This window comes from Triticum aestivum, chromosome 3D (assembly GCF_018294505.1).
Source record: "Triticum aestivum cultivar Chinese Spring chromosome 3D, IWGSC CS RefSeq v2.1, whole genome shotgun sequence".
In the NCBI taxonomy this organism is placed as follows: domain Eukaryota; kingdom Viridiplantae; phylum Streptophyta; class Magnoliopsida; order Poales; family Poaceae; genus Triticum; species Triticum aestivum.
In genome coordinates, this window is record NC_057802.1 from 435,885,210 (window position 1) to 435,896,594 (window position 11,385).

At 46.3% G+C, this 11,385-nt stretch overlaps 1 protein-coding gene and 1 long non-coding RNA gene across 8 annotated transcripts; one reads left to right on the forward strand and one right to left on the reverse strand.

Annotated features, from left to right (window-relative positions):
- The first annotated feature begins 1,123 nt into the window (after positions 1 to 1,123).
- LOC123079433 (protein RICE SALT SENSITIVE 3) lies at positions 1,124 to 5,284 on the forward strand. The gene is made up of 7 exons (XM_044502204.1): positions 1,124 to 1,594; positions 1,756 to 1,806; positions 1,920 to 2,048; positions 3,222 to 3,327; positions 3,714 to 3,755; positions 3,886 to 3,942; positions 4,089 to 5,284. The coding sequence occupies exons 1-7, from the start codon at positions 1,443 to 1,445 to the stop codon at positions 4,899 to 4,901; spliced, it is 1,350 nt and encodes a 449-aa protein (XP_044358139.1). The 5' UTR covers positions 1,124 to 1,442; the 3' UTR covers positions 4,902 to 5,284.
- Positions 5,285 to 6,040: 756 nt separating this feature from the next.
- On the reverse strand, positions 6,041 to 11,133 carry LOC123079434 (uncharacterized). Of its 7 annotated transcripts, none has more exons than XR_006437968.1 (9): positions 10,948 to 11,133; positions 8,754 to 8,891; positions 8,597 to 8,656; positions 8,446 to 8,496; positions 7,898 to 8,145; positions 7,297 to 7,592; positions 6,754 to 6,829; positions 6,503 to 6,626; positions 6,041 to 6,242 (listed from the first exon to the last, which is right to left on the reverse strand). It is a non-coding gene; the product is annotated as an uncharacterized lncRNA (long non-coding RNA). The 7 variants fall into 7 exon arrangements; XR_006437967.1 differs by having other exon boundaries at positions 7,898 to 7,967; positions 8,099 to 8,496; XR_006437964.1 differs by having other exon boundaries at positions 7,297 to 7,345; positions 7,520 to 7,592; positions 7,898 to 8,496.
- Between the last annotated feature and the right edge of the window lie 252 nt (positions 11,134 to 11,385).

Here is an 11,385-nt window from a genome sequence, read left to right on the forward strand (position 1 = left end):
TGGAAGTTCAAGGACGTTGCCTACAAAAAAAAATCCGAATTGCTTGATTTTTGGGTTCCCTCGTTGTATGATTTTGTTTAGCTTGTGCAAATATCTCATGTATGATAGGTATTTTAAAAAGGACCCGCCTATAGTTCATTCACATTTTATTCTTCTAAATTTGCAGTTGGTTTGTTGTAAATGTTGGACAATTGTGCAAATATCTCACCAAAAACATCTCCTGTCAATCTTCCCCATCTTCTTCTGCTAGTGACCCACCCTATCTGGCCAACAAGTTTTCTCCTTTGCCGTCACCTTGTGCCTCGGCTGCTTGCCTTGACCTAACCAGCACGACCGATGGTCCTGATGTCGGCCTAGGCCATTCCCCGACATCGAAGCTCGCCCAATCCCCAACTCTAACCCCCGCAAGGCAATCAAAACTCTACCATTGCCTCTAGTTTCACCGCCAATCCGCATTGGCAACGCCTCGGCGCCCGGCCCATGCTCGCCTCGTCTTAGGTGCCGTTACATCCACGATGATGCTCACATGTGGCCGTCGCGCTTTAGAGAAAAAGCAGTCCTCTGATGTATAACAAATGCATTAGAAAATTTCGATGTCCGCATTCTGCAGTGTCATTCTCTAATTTTCGAATAAGAGAAAAATGCCATTCTCTTGTTTCAAGGCATGTTAAAAAATGTTAAGAGTTTCATACATTCTCTCTGAGCTAGCATTTTCCCTGCTTCTTCAATTTAAAAAAAAGCTAGCATTTCCCTACAACTTTTGCAATACATTTCTAATAACAATTGAAACAAAAGAACTGCAAATTCCAAATTTCCGAGGATGCCGGGGAAGAAACAAAATTTCCTCGGTCGTCCCAGTTCGCCAAACCGAGGAACAGCCTCTCCATGCCTTCATGGACTGGTACGGGGGAGAGAGGAAAATAAAGCCGGGCATAGAAGGGTATGGGGGACCCGGCAGAGCCGCTTTTACTTTTGGCTGCCATCTTCTGGGCCGCCAACGCAGGGAAGAAAACATAGGGTGCCGTGTGCGACCGCAGTGACTGGCCTGGCTTGGCTACCCCCTCAGACTCAGAGCAGAGCGCCTTTCGGTTTACCCTCGCCCCCTGCCCAAGTTAAAAACAGCAATTAGAGAGAGACAGGCCAAGGACTGCGAGACAGACCGAGAGCCTCTGCGTGAGAGAGAGGCAGAGAGAGGCAGTAGGAGTAGCTCGCCGAGCGAAGCTACTAGCCCGCCCGCAGTCCCTCTCTCTCTCCCCACGGGGAGAAAAACCCAAGAAGCGATCAAAAAGAGCCTCGGCCGGGTAGCTAGAAGGCGCGCCCTACCACCCCTAGCCTAGCCTCCCGAGCTCCGAGCGCGACCACAGCATAGCTAGCCAGCACAAGGGTTTTTACGACGCCCGCCTTTGCCTGCCTTGGTAAGGGAGGTGAGGGGAGGGGGAAAAATGGTGGGCTCGGGGGCGGCAGGAGGGGGAGGAGGGGATCATGCGCGGAGCAAAGAGGCCGCGGGGATGATGGCGCTCCACGAGGCGCTCCGCAACGTCTGCCTCAACTCGGACTGGACTTACTCCGTCTTCTGGACCATCCGTCCTCGCCCGTATGTGCCTCCTCTCTCTCTCCCCCGCAACCAAACTTGTTCTTGCCTCTCTTATTAGTCTCTCCGCCGCCGTAAGCATCAGAGAAACACGCCGCCAATCTATCATGCACCACAGTGGTTGGCGCACCGATTAACTTTCTATTGATTCATCCTGCTCCTAGGCGGTGCCGCGGCGGCAACGGGTGCAAGGTCGGCGACGACAACGGCAGCCTGTGAGTGCACTCCCTTGCTCCTCTTATTACCACTATTAGCCTGATTGATTGGTACAGTCAGGACATATGTGATCGGGCCGGCGTTGATTGCTGCGGTGCGCGCGTGTGTGCAGGATGCTGATGTGGGAGGACGGGTTCTGCCGGCCGCGGATGGCGGAGTGCCTGGAGGACATGGAGGGCGAGGACCCGGTGCGCAAGGCCTTCAGCAAGATGTCCATCCAGCTCTACAACTACGGAGAAGGGTGGGTACTGGGTAGGTGCAGTCGTGTGCAGTTTTCCCCCCGCCGGTCCGGTCGTCGCTCGCAGCCCCTACCCACCTAGCAGTCCCCTCCCCTAGCCCACCATCCATATCCATACCACCACCTCTAATTAAGCCCCGCGTGTTTTCGTGCAAGTTCCCGTCACGTCCGTCCCCTGTTCTCCGATTAGGACCCGCTCGAGGCTGTGCGCCATTGATGACCCACAGTTCCTCCGCCAGTGACGACGCGCGCAAGTCCAACCCCAACCCCAACCCGAGTGAGGAGGAGGGTGGTGAGAGACAAAGAAGGGTAGGAGGGAGGGAGGAAAGGGGAGGAGGGGATGGGATGGGTGCGTGCGCTTTCATCTTTTCACTTTGTTCTGAATCTACCGCGCCCAGGCCCAGCTTTTGGGCCTTGTTAATTCGCGCGGCACTGACATGGCGGTACCATCACGCCTAATTAATCTCTGGGCTCTGGGTTTTTGGTTGGGTTTGGTCTGACCGCGCGTGGAGGGGGGCTGTGATTATGCCGGGAGCGGGAACGGGGAGAGGGGAGGGTGGGTAAAACGGGCGCGTAGGATTGAATAACGGGTGCCATTCAAGTCAGTCGTGCGTGTCTTTTGGGCGAGGACCAAGGACGGGCGCCGTCACGTGCGGCACGTGAGCTGGAGTGGGGCGGTGCCTCGTTCCGCATAAACAAACCCCCGCGCGTCAGTGGGTTAATTGCGAGGTTTATCTCGGATTAACAACGCCCTCACGCTACACGCACACGCACATGCTACACAACATAGTAGTATGATGAGTTTGGGACTTGTGGAAGTTGCTACTGGTTAGTAAAACAGATATACGGTTTCAAAAGCATGACAGCACTTTGATTCTCTCCTCAGCCATTGAATTGTTTTCACTAATTAAGCTGCGTGAATTTGTTCTGTTTTTCACTCATTCAGTGAAGTCTCTCACTAATTAAACCGTGCTACATGTTTACTAAGCTTGTTACTAACGAGTAGTAATATACAGTGTAATAGATAAGAGTAAAGACACATTAGAGAGAGTTCTCCGGGGTTGTGACTGGTTTGTGTGTGCGTTATTGGTGGTCTCTTTCACTTTTGTTCTACTGAGCTTTTGAGCATGATTTGCCAAGTCGGTTTTGATTTGATTTGGACGCGTTGGGTTGCAGGCTGATGGGAAAGGTGGCATCTGATAAGTGTCACAAATGGGTCTTCAAGGAACCTTCTGAATGCGAGCCCAACATCGCCAACTACTGGCAGAGCTCTTTTGATGCCGTATGTACCATCATCAACCCTGCCCCCACCCCACCCCTTCCCTTCTTTCTCTTCCTTTCTGCAGTCCATGCTTTGGATTGGGTTGGGGGAGACCCCTGCTTAGCAGTACACCACATTACTGCTCACGCAGTGGTAGGTTTCCTTCAAGTTTTTACTCACTCCATGGAGAAAAAACATAGAAAGATCGATCGAGAGACATCTCAAGCTTTGAATCAAATCAAATCTGCTCCACCAAAGAACAAAAATCTGCTCCCAAAAAGAAGAGAAGAATTGGATGCTCAGGAGCATCCGCGGCTATCGGCAAGAACAAACGCCGCGATCGCAGTCACGGCCAGCCTTTATTCCTCTGCACTTACACATATCCCTCTCGTCTTTTTCTTTTGCAGCTTCCTACGGAATGGACTGACCAGTTCGCCTCAGGCATCCAGGCAATGCCCCACCCTCATCTCTACCCTTCATCTTTAATCCACTTCCTCTTCTTAGCTTAGCTTAGCCAGCAGCGTGCAAGAGTAAGATTAAATTAGTTTTCATAAACTTATTATTCCGTTTGATTTGCAGACAATCGCTGTGATTCAAGCTGGCCATGGCCTCCTGCAGCTGGGTTCCTGCAAGATCGTAAGTGCAACGCACCCTCGCAAATTTCAAACCTTTTGCCCTTTACTACATGCATCATTTTGTCGTTTTGGTCGTCAAACAAGCACGCCGACGTTGACGTGCCAACGCTAAGCGATGTGTGTGTGCCACTGTGCGTGCGTGCGCAGATACCGGAGGACCTGCACTTCGTGCTGCGGATGCGACACATGTTCGAGTCACTGGGCTACCAGTCGGGCTTCTTCCTCTCGCAGCTCTTCTCCTCCTCCCGGGGCGCCTCGTCCGCGCCGTCCTTCCCGCTCAAGCAGCCGCCGCCGGCGCGCCCGCCCCCGCAGCTCTTCAACTGGCCGGGCCAGCCGCAGCTCTCCCACGCCGCCGCGTCGCCCCTGTTCCCGCCGGGGCCGGCCGCGTTCCACCCGTCCGCGCGGTCGTCGATGCCGCATTACCCGGGCGGCGGGGGCGGCAAGGACGAGAGCCACATGTACCACCTCGCGCCGTCGCAGCATGGCAAGCCGCCGCACATGGACGAACACCACCAGCACCAGCAGCAGATGCAGCCCGGGGAGACGCCCGACGGCGACCTCAAGTGGCCCAACGGGCTGTCCTTCTTCACCGCGCTCACCGGGCGCTCAGATGACTCGAAGCTTTTGTACGGCGGCCCCGGCGGAGGAGGAGGCGGCGCAGACGATGGGAAGCCAGCGCAGGAGGCGCAGACGGGGCACGGCGGCGCGGAGAACGTGGAGGAGTACCTGAGCCTGGAGAGCCACTCGAACAAGGCGAGGAGGATGGAGAACACCCAGAGCGCCAAGTTCAAGAGGAGCTTCACGTTGCCGGCGAGGATGAGCTCGTCCAACTCGCCGTCCCCGTCGGTGTCGGCGTCGACGGGGCCGGCGCCGCAGCAGCAGCAGCAGCAAGGGATGGAGTACCGAGCGCAGCACGAGGGCAGCGTCTACTCGGACCTCATGGAGACGTTCTTGGAGTAGCAACGCAACGCAACGCATGCATGCATGCGTCGATCGATCATCCTCACGACGACAAACGTACGGACTTTACGTTTTCTTGTTCCCACTTTTTGTTTTGTTCCAACCAACCAGGCTATGTTCAAGCTCTTTTAGCGTCAGGTTTGGAGTTTGCTTCGGCTTAATTAGATCATGTAAACCTTTTTTTTTCACCTTCTAGCTTCGTACGTGTCTCGATCGATCTGGTCGTAGTAGCTAGCTAGCTCGTAGTGCAAGAACTGATACATGCATGCATGCAGAGATGGGCATGAGTTTGCTTCCATGATGGCTGGCAAGCTATATGGTGCAATGATGGTGATGTACAATAATATGCAACACCCAATAATACGCTCCTTTTCCTTCCGAAAGCTCGCTTGCTGCACTGTTGCCTACTTATGGCGCGCGCAGGCCGCCTTTTTTGAAATTAGACTGTTTTTTGGTCGTGCCAGTTGCATCATGCATGCACAGTAGGAGTACAACAATCCCATTCACCAGGTAGTCCTCTGAAATTCAACCGTGTTGGACTGTTTCAGTTCTTATGTGTGATGCATGGCATTCCATCCTTTGCTTTGCTCGCTGAAATGTCGTTCCTACATTTGTGCTGCACGTCATGATACGTACGGTACTACTGCCAGTATGTGCCGACGATGTACTTGTATGATTACACGCTTGGCATCGGGGACCAGGACGACGTACGACGTACTACCTTCATGAGACGTCGCGTTCCAAGAAATGATTAGTAAGAAGTTGGAGTGTGCAAGGAACTGGACAGGTAGTTTCTGAAAGGACAAGACAAAGGGAGGAAAGGAGCTGGGACGCATGCTCTGCACGCGCCACGCGACACGGCCTCAGAGAGTGAGAGTGGGAGTGAGAGTGCAAGCTATACTTGATAGCCTCGTCTGCGTATGTTTGGCAGGCATCGGCTGCGAGCAGCTTTACGGTTCACGGATGGAAGAAAAAGAAAAGCGTCAGATATACTCCCCGTCCCAAACGTTCATATATTATACTCCCTCTGTTTCTAAATATAACTTTTTCTAGAGATTTCAATATGAACTACATATGAATATATATGCACATATTTAGAGTGTAGCTTTACGGTTGGGACTGTCTATTTGGCATTCGACTGATTTGTAATTAGATATCATTCAAATTTTCCAACCAATCAGCTGTTCACAGCTGTACGTTGAAAAAACAATTGTCTGTATGTATGTTTTTTCTGAAGAAGACGGGTCTGAAAATCTGACCCGTCAAGCAACTAATAACAACAAACAAATGTAGAACCGATCGGGCCCACAATCCTTTCCTTTTCGTGGAGAACAAAAGCACCTGAGAGGGGAAAAACACAACGCATCAGGAAACAAACTGACGACTCTCCTTCAACTTGGAACCCATGAAAAGCCCCCCCACTCTACCCCCCCCCCCCCCCTCTCATATCTCATCTAACACACAGTCGGAGAGGGGGAAAGAAGGAGATAGAACAGACGCCATGGGAGAGGGGGAGGAGGGGAAGAACATGGACCTAACATACAACAAACACCATGGGAGAGGGCTGGAGAGAAGAAGAGGCATGGCAGAAACGCAATTACCTGGAAGAACACAAGCAGTCACTTGGGGATCACAACAAGATCATCCCAGAGACAAATCGCAGGTACATGAAAATATTCAACTCCTCAAGCTACAGCAGAACTATTCCACCTCTGTTTTGAGTGCCTACATTAGGTCCAATTAGAAACAAGAAAACAAAAACATTTCAGGAATGAATCAGGGGATTGAACTTACTGATAAGATGAAATCAAATAGGAATACACTGTAAAAAAATGCTCCTCTGAGAACATACATCTAGTGAAATCCTATAATGTTTGCCGGCGTTTCCATTTTCTCCTATATTTGGGCATACATCTGTTGGTATCTAGCTGCATGTTTGGCATGGTCAGAGAAAAAACAAAACTGAAAACTTCACTAGATAAAAATAGCATTTCAATATCCTCAAAAAGAACAATACAGGATACACCAAAAAAGAAAAGAAAATGCAGTTACCTATCTCTATACAAATACACTGTACAATCTGAAAAAGAATTACTACTAACAAAATGAGCATTGCTAAGAAATTCTACCAGTGTTGTTCTTCATTTTGTTGCTATTGTACTGACACCTCATACTAAATGTGAGTTACAAATGCCCAGAAATAACAAACAAAAATTTAACCTTTGAAACTAGAAAAATATAGGGCTGAGAAGTTGACAATCAAAATGAATTATTGTAGGAATCATTTTCGTTTACTGCGCTCCTACAATCAGACATCATATACAAGGTAACAAGCAACAACTACAAAATAATGCGAAAAAAGCAAAGATCATTCAAGGTGCTATGGGGGTAATACCTGAAAATGGAACTATCCCGATGCTTGCATGTACACTCAGGGAATGGACCTACAAACATGAATCACCAAAATGAGGGGAACTCCAGCAAAGAAGCAGAAATCAGCTACAACTCAGGAAAAGACACAAAATGTAAGTAAAATTCATGTCTGAAACAAATACAAAACAAATAAGGGTATAGAAAATAAGAGAATAACAAAGCATAAGTTGAATTATTTTGCAGACATGGCAAGAAATGCATGAAGATGATTCAACAGGCGAAGAGGCAGCAGCGGAAGCTAATCCCTGGGAGGCAGCCCTGTTTGAGAACATGAACATACAACATGAGTGAGAGAACTTAAGGAAAAAGATTGCTAAGCACAATAATTTATTTGTACTATGAGGGCAAGCATTGTTTGCTACCTACTAACTATCAAAAGACCACTTTGATAGGCATGTATTCCATGCATTGTTTGTGCCTTATGGACGAAAGTTTAAGATTCCAAGCGTTTAAGATTGCTTGGTTGAGTTTTAAATACATTAGGAAAACTAACAACAAAGTGCAGCGAAAGGGGCTTAGAGAATACAATTGAGAACAAAAGAAATAGCTGAGTAATGAATTACCTTTGTAGCCACTCAAAAAGATTTAGTTGTTTGAAAGATTCTTCAAGAACTTTAGAACTATAAAACAACACTACAACAAATAAGAAGAGACAACAAAATTAAAAATAACAGAATGCAAAATGACAAATAATAAACTGCAAAAAAGTAACTATAAACAATTATTATACGCTGAGAAATAAAGATGATGAAGTAAAAACTTACTTAGTACCAGTCGTTAGCTTGCTACAACAAAATCACAATAAAGAAGACTGCACAAACGAACGAATCAATGGACTACACAATCATTCACCTCAACAAACTAAAATCCGATACCCAAAGATATAGTGCAACACAAAACTAAAAATCCAGAATATCTAGTGAATGTCAAACAAACGGGGAAATCAGAAGATCGTTTCTGCCTCTACAGAAAAACATAATAAGAACTACATTAATAATGCAAAATAAACTAAATATACGTAAGGGAAACCCCGTCGAAAATAACATCAAACAAGCAACCAAAAGAGAAGAAGGTACAACAAATAAAACACAAGAAGAGAAAAGAGACTTACAACATTCCTTCTACTAGCAAATGATAATTTCCTCTTTAGGTACTTGACTTTCTGTACAAAGCAAATACAAAAACATCAAACCAACATAAAAAGGATAGATAATCAGAAAAAGATAAACAAGAAAATAAAACTAGATCAGGAAAAGACTTACACTATTCACATAGAAATTGTATAGAGCTTTATCAAACTCTTCATCATCACCAGAACAATCCTGAAAAAACAGACAACAAAGCACAAAAATTAATAAAATGAAAATAGAAAAATATAAAGGAAAGTGAAAGAAGATATAAGAAGACAAAAATAACTACCAAAGACAGAGCATTAGAACCATCATCAGCAAAATCACTAGGCACGAAAGGATCTTTTAAAGAATCAGCACTCTCAACTGAAGAAACTAGCGGAACATCCTTGGGACAGATGCCGTACTCTACCCATTAAGAAACTAGCTGAAAAACAACAAAGAAATGGGGCTCAATTATAAAGATATGGAAGATAAAACTAGGCTTATAGACTAGGACAAAAAAAAGAAAATAAGCATGAACTAGGTACCGAAAAATGTGGTGAATATGGGAAAAAATATACTGGAAGTGCAATTATGGGGAATTACACTGTAAGAAAATATGTGGGGTTACAGTGTAACTACAGTACAAACTACACAGTAATTATGGGTAAAATTACACTGTAAAAGGGCATATGATTACAGTGTAACTACAGTACAGACTACACAGTAATTATGGGTAAATTTACACTGTAAAATGGCATCGGATTACAGTGTAACTACAGTACAAACTACACAGTATTTTGGGTAAAATTACACTGTAAAAAGGGCATCGGATTACAGTGTAGCTACAGTAATAACTACACGGTAATTATGGGTAAATTTACACTGTAAAATGGCATCGGATTACAGTGTAACTACAGTACAAACTACACAGTAATTAAGGGTGAATTTCACTGTAAAACGGCATCTGACTACAATATAAAGCAGTTCAAACTACCCAGTAATTAAGGGTAATATTACACTGTAAGAGCACATCAGATTACAGTGTAAAAGCAGGCCAAACCATGCAGTAAATATGGGTAAATTTACACTGTAAAAACGCATCAGATTACAGTGTAAAAGCAGGTAAAACTACGCAGTAATAATAGAGAAATTTACACCACTAAATCAAGAGAAATTACATTGTAAGTGAAGTGAAAATTGCACTATTAACACCACTAATTACACTGCAAATATGCATCGGATTACAGTGAAAAAACAAAGACAAATTACACAGTAATTATAGAGGGATTTACGCCGCTAAATTAAGAGAAAATTACACTGCAACTACAGCACAAATTACAGTGTAATTATACATGTGATTATAGTGAAATTACACCGCAAATTAGGGGGGAATTACACTGAGAAAGAGTGTGAAACTATAGAACAAATTACACATTACCTATGCGGGGATTTACACCACAGTAAATAGGAGGGTGGGGGTGGGGGGGGGGGGGTTTACACTGTGAAAATGCAGGGTTAGAAAAGCAACTAGGGATATATTACATCCAAAAAGTTCAGCAACAAGCTACACTGAGTACACTAAACTAGGGGTTTAATACGGGGGAAATTACACCATAAACTAGGGGTTTAATACGGGGGAAATTACACCATAAACTAGGGGTTTAATACACTCAAAAAACAGGAAAAAGCTACATACAGACTACTGAAAAAAATTACACTGAAACTATGGCAAAAACACTGAACGCATGAGGTTGCAGTGAAGCTCTACAAGACAAGGTATAGTGAATCTATAGGGCAACTAATAGGGTTAAAAATTGCACAGCAGAACTGCATACGGATACTCTTTATATCTGGGTGTAACATACACTCCTATTATAGGGGAACACTGAAAAACAAGCATGAAAATTCAGGAAGTTGCAGAAAGGAAACATTCGGAACATAGAAGTTCAGTAACCAGCAGGATGAACAAACATCAGGGAACAAATACATTACAACATGACGAAATTCAGGGGCTAGAACATCAAAACAAGAGCAGCCAACTACAACTACAACTACAACCCCAAACAAGACACCAGAAGATGGCAAAATCTCCCCAACAAACAACCAGAACTCGATCTTCAGAGTCAAGCTACGTCATCCACCGCTGAAAACTAACGCCTACTACACCTACCTCCACATCAACAACAGAGAAACTTACATCAACAGCAGAACACTGCCCCAGGATTTGGCATACGGAAGCCTAACCGGGCGGGATTTGGCCTACTTCTACAACAAAAACAGAAGACTACGGCATGGCAGACTACGCATGGTGTGCTGCAAGCTCTAACCAAAACTCCGGCGCACAACCATGGTGGACTAGAACACCATGGCGGCAACATGCACATCCCGCGATAAAAAAAACACCTACCGCGGATCCACGAAACCCAAAATCACCTGGATCTGGAACTACAGAGCCAGGAAAAGCACGGGCAAAAACGGGAGAGACAAGGACAACCAACCAGGGCAGCCAAGGGAGGAAGAGGAAAATGAGAAGAGATCAAAATCCTGCAGTGGAAGAGCTTGGAATCGCCATGAACAGAAGGAATTGCCTCCCCCACCTCCGCCGCTCGAGCACTCTCCCTCTGCCTCGAAATGAGAAAGGGGAATGACACCCCGCTCCTAAATTCAAAAATGACAAAAACCTACAGTGCCAGCCGGGGCGGGACCGGGTCGAGGAAAACGGGCTGAAGTAGAAAACCGCACCCGATAGAAACCCAACCCGAAAACCAGCACAAACGGAACAGGACCGAGCGCGAATCTCAGGGTGATATCGGACGGACACAGATTTGAATGAAAGCGAATTGAAAAACAGTCGACTGAAAAATAGCAAACCCGTTACGGTTTCACGGAGGGAAGAGGCAAACAAATGAGCGTCGGACGTACACGAACCTCTCCCG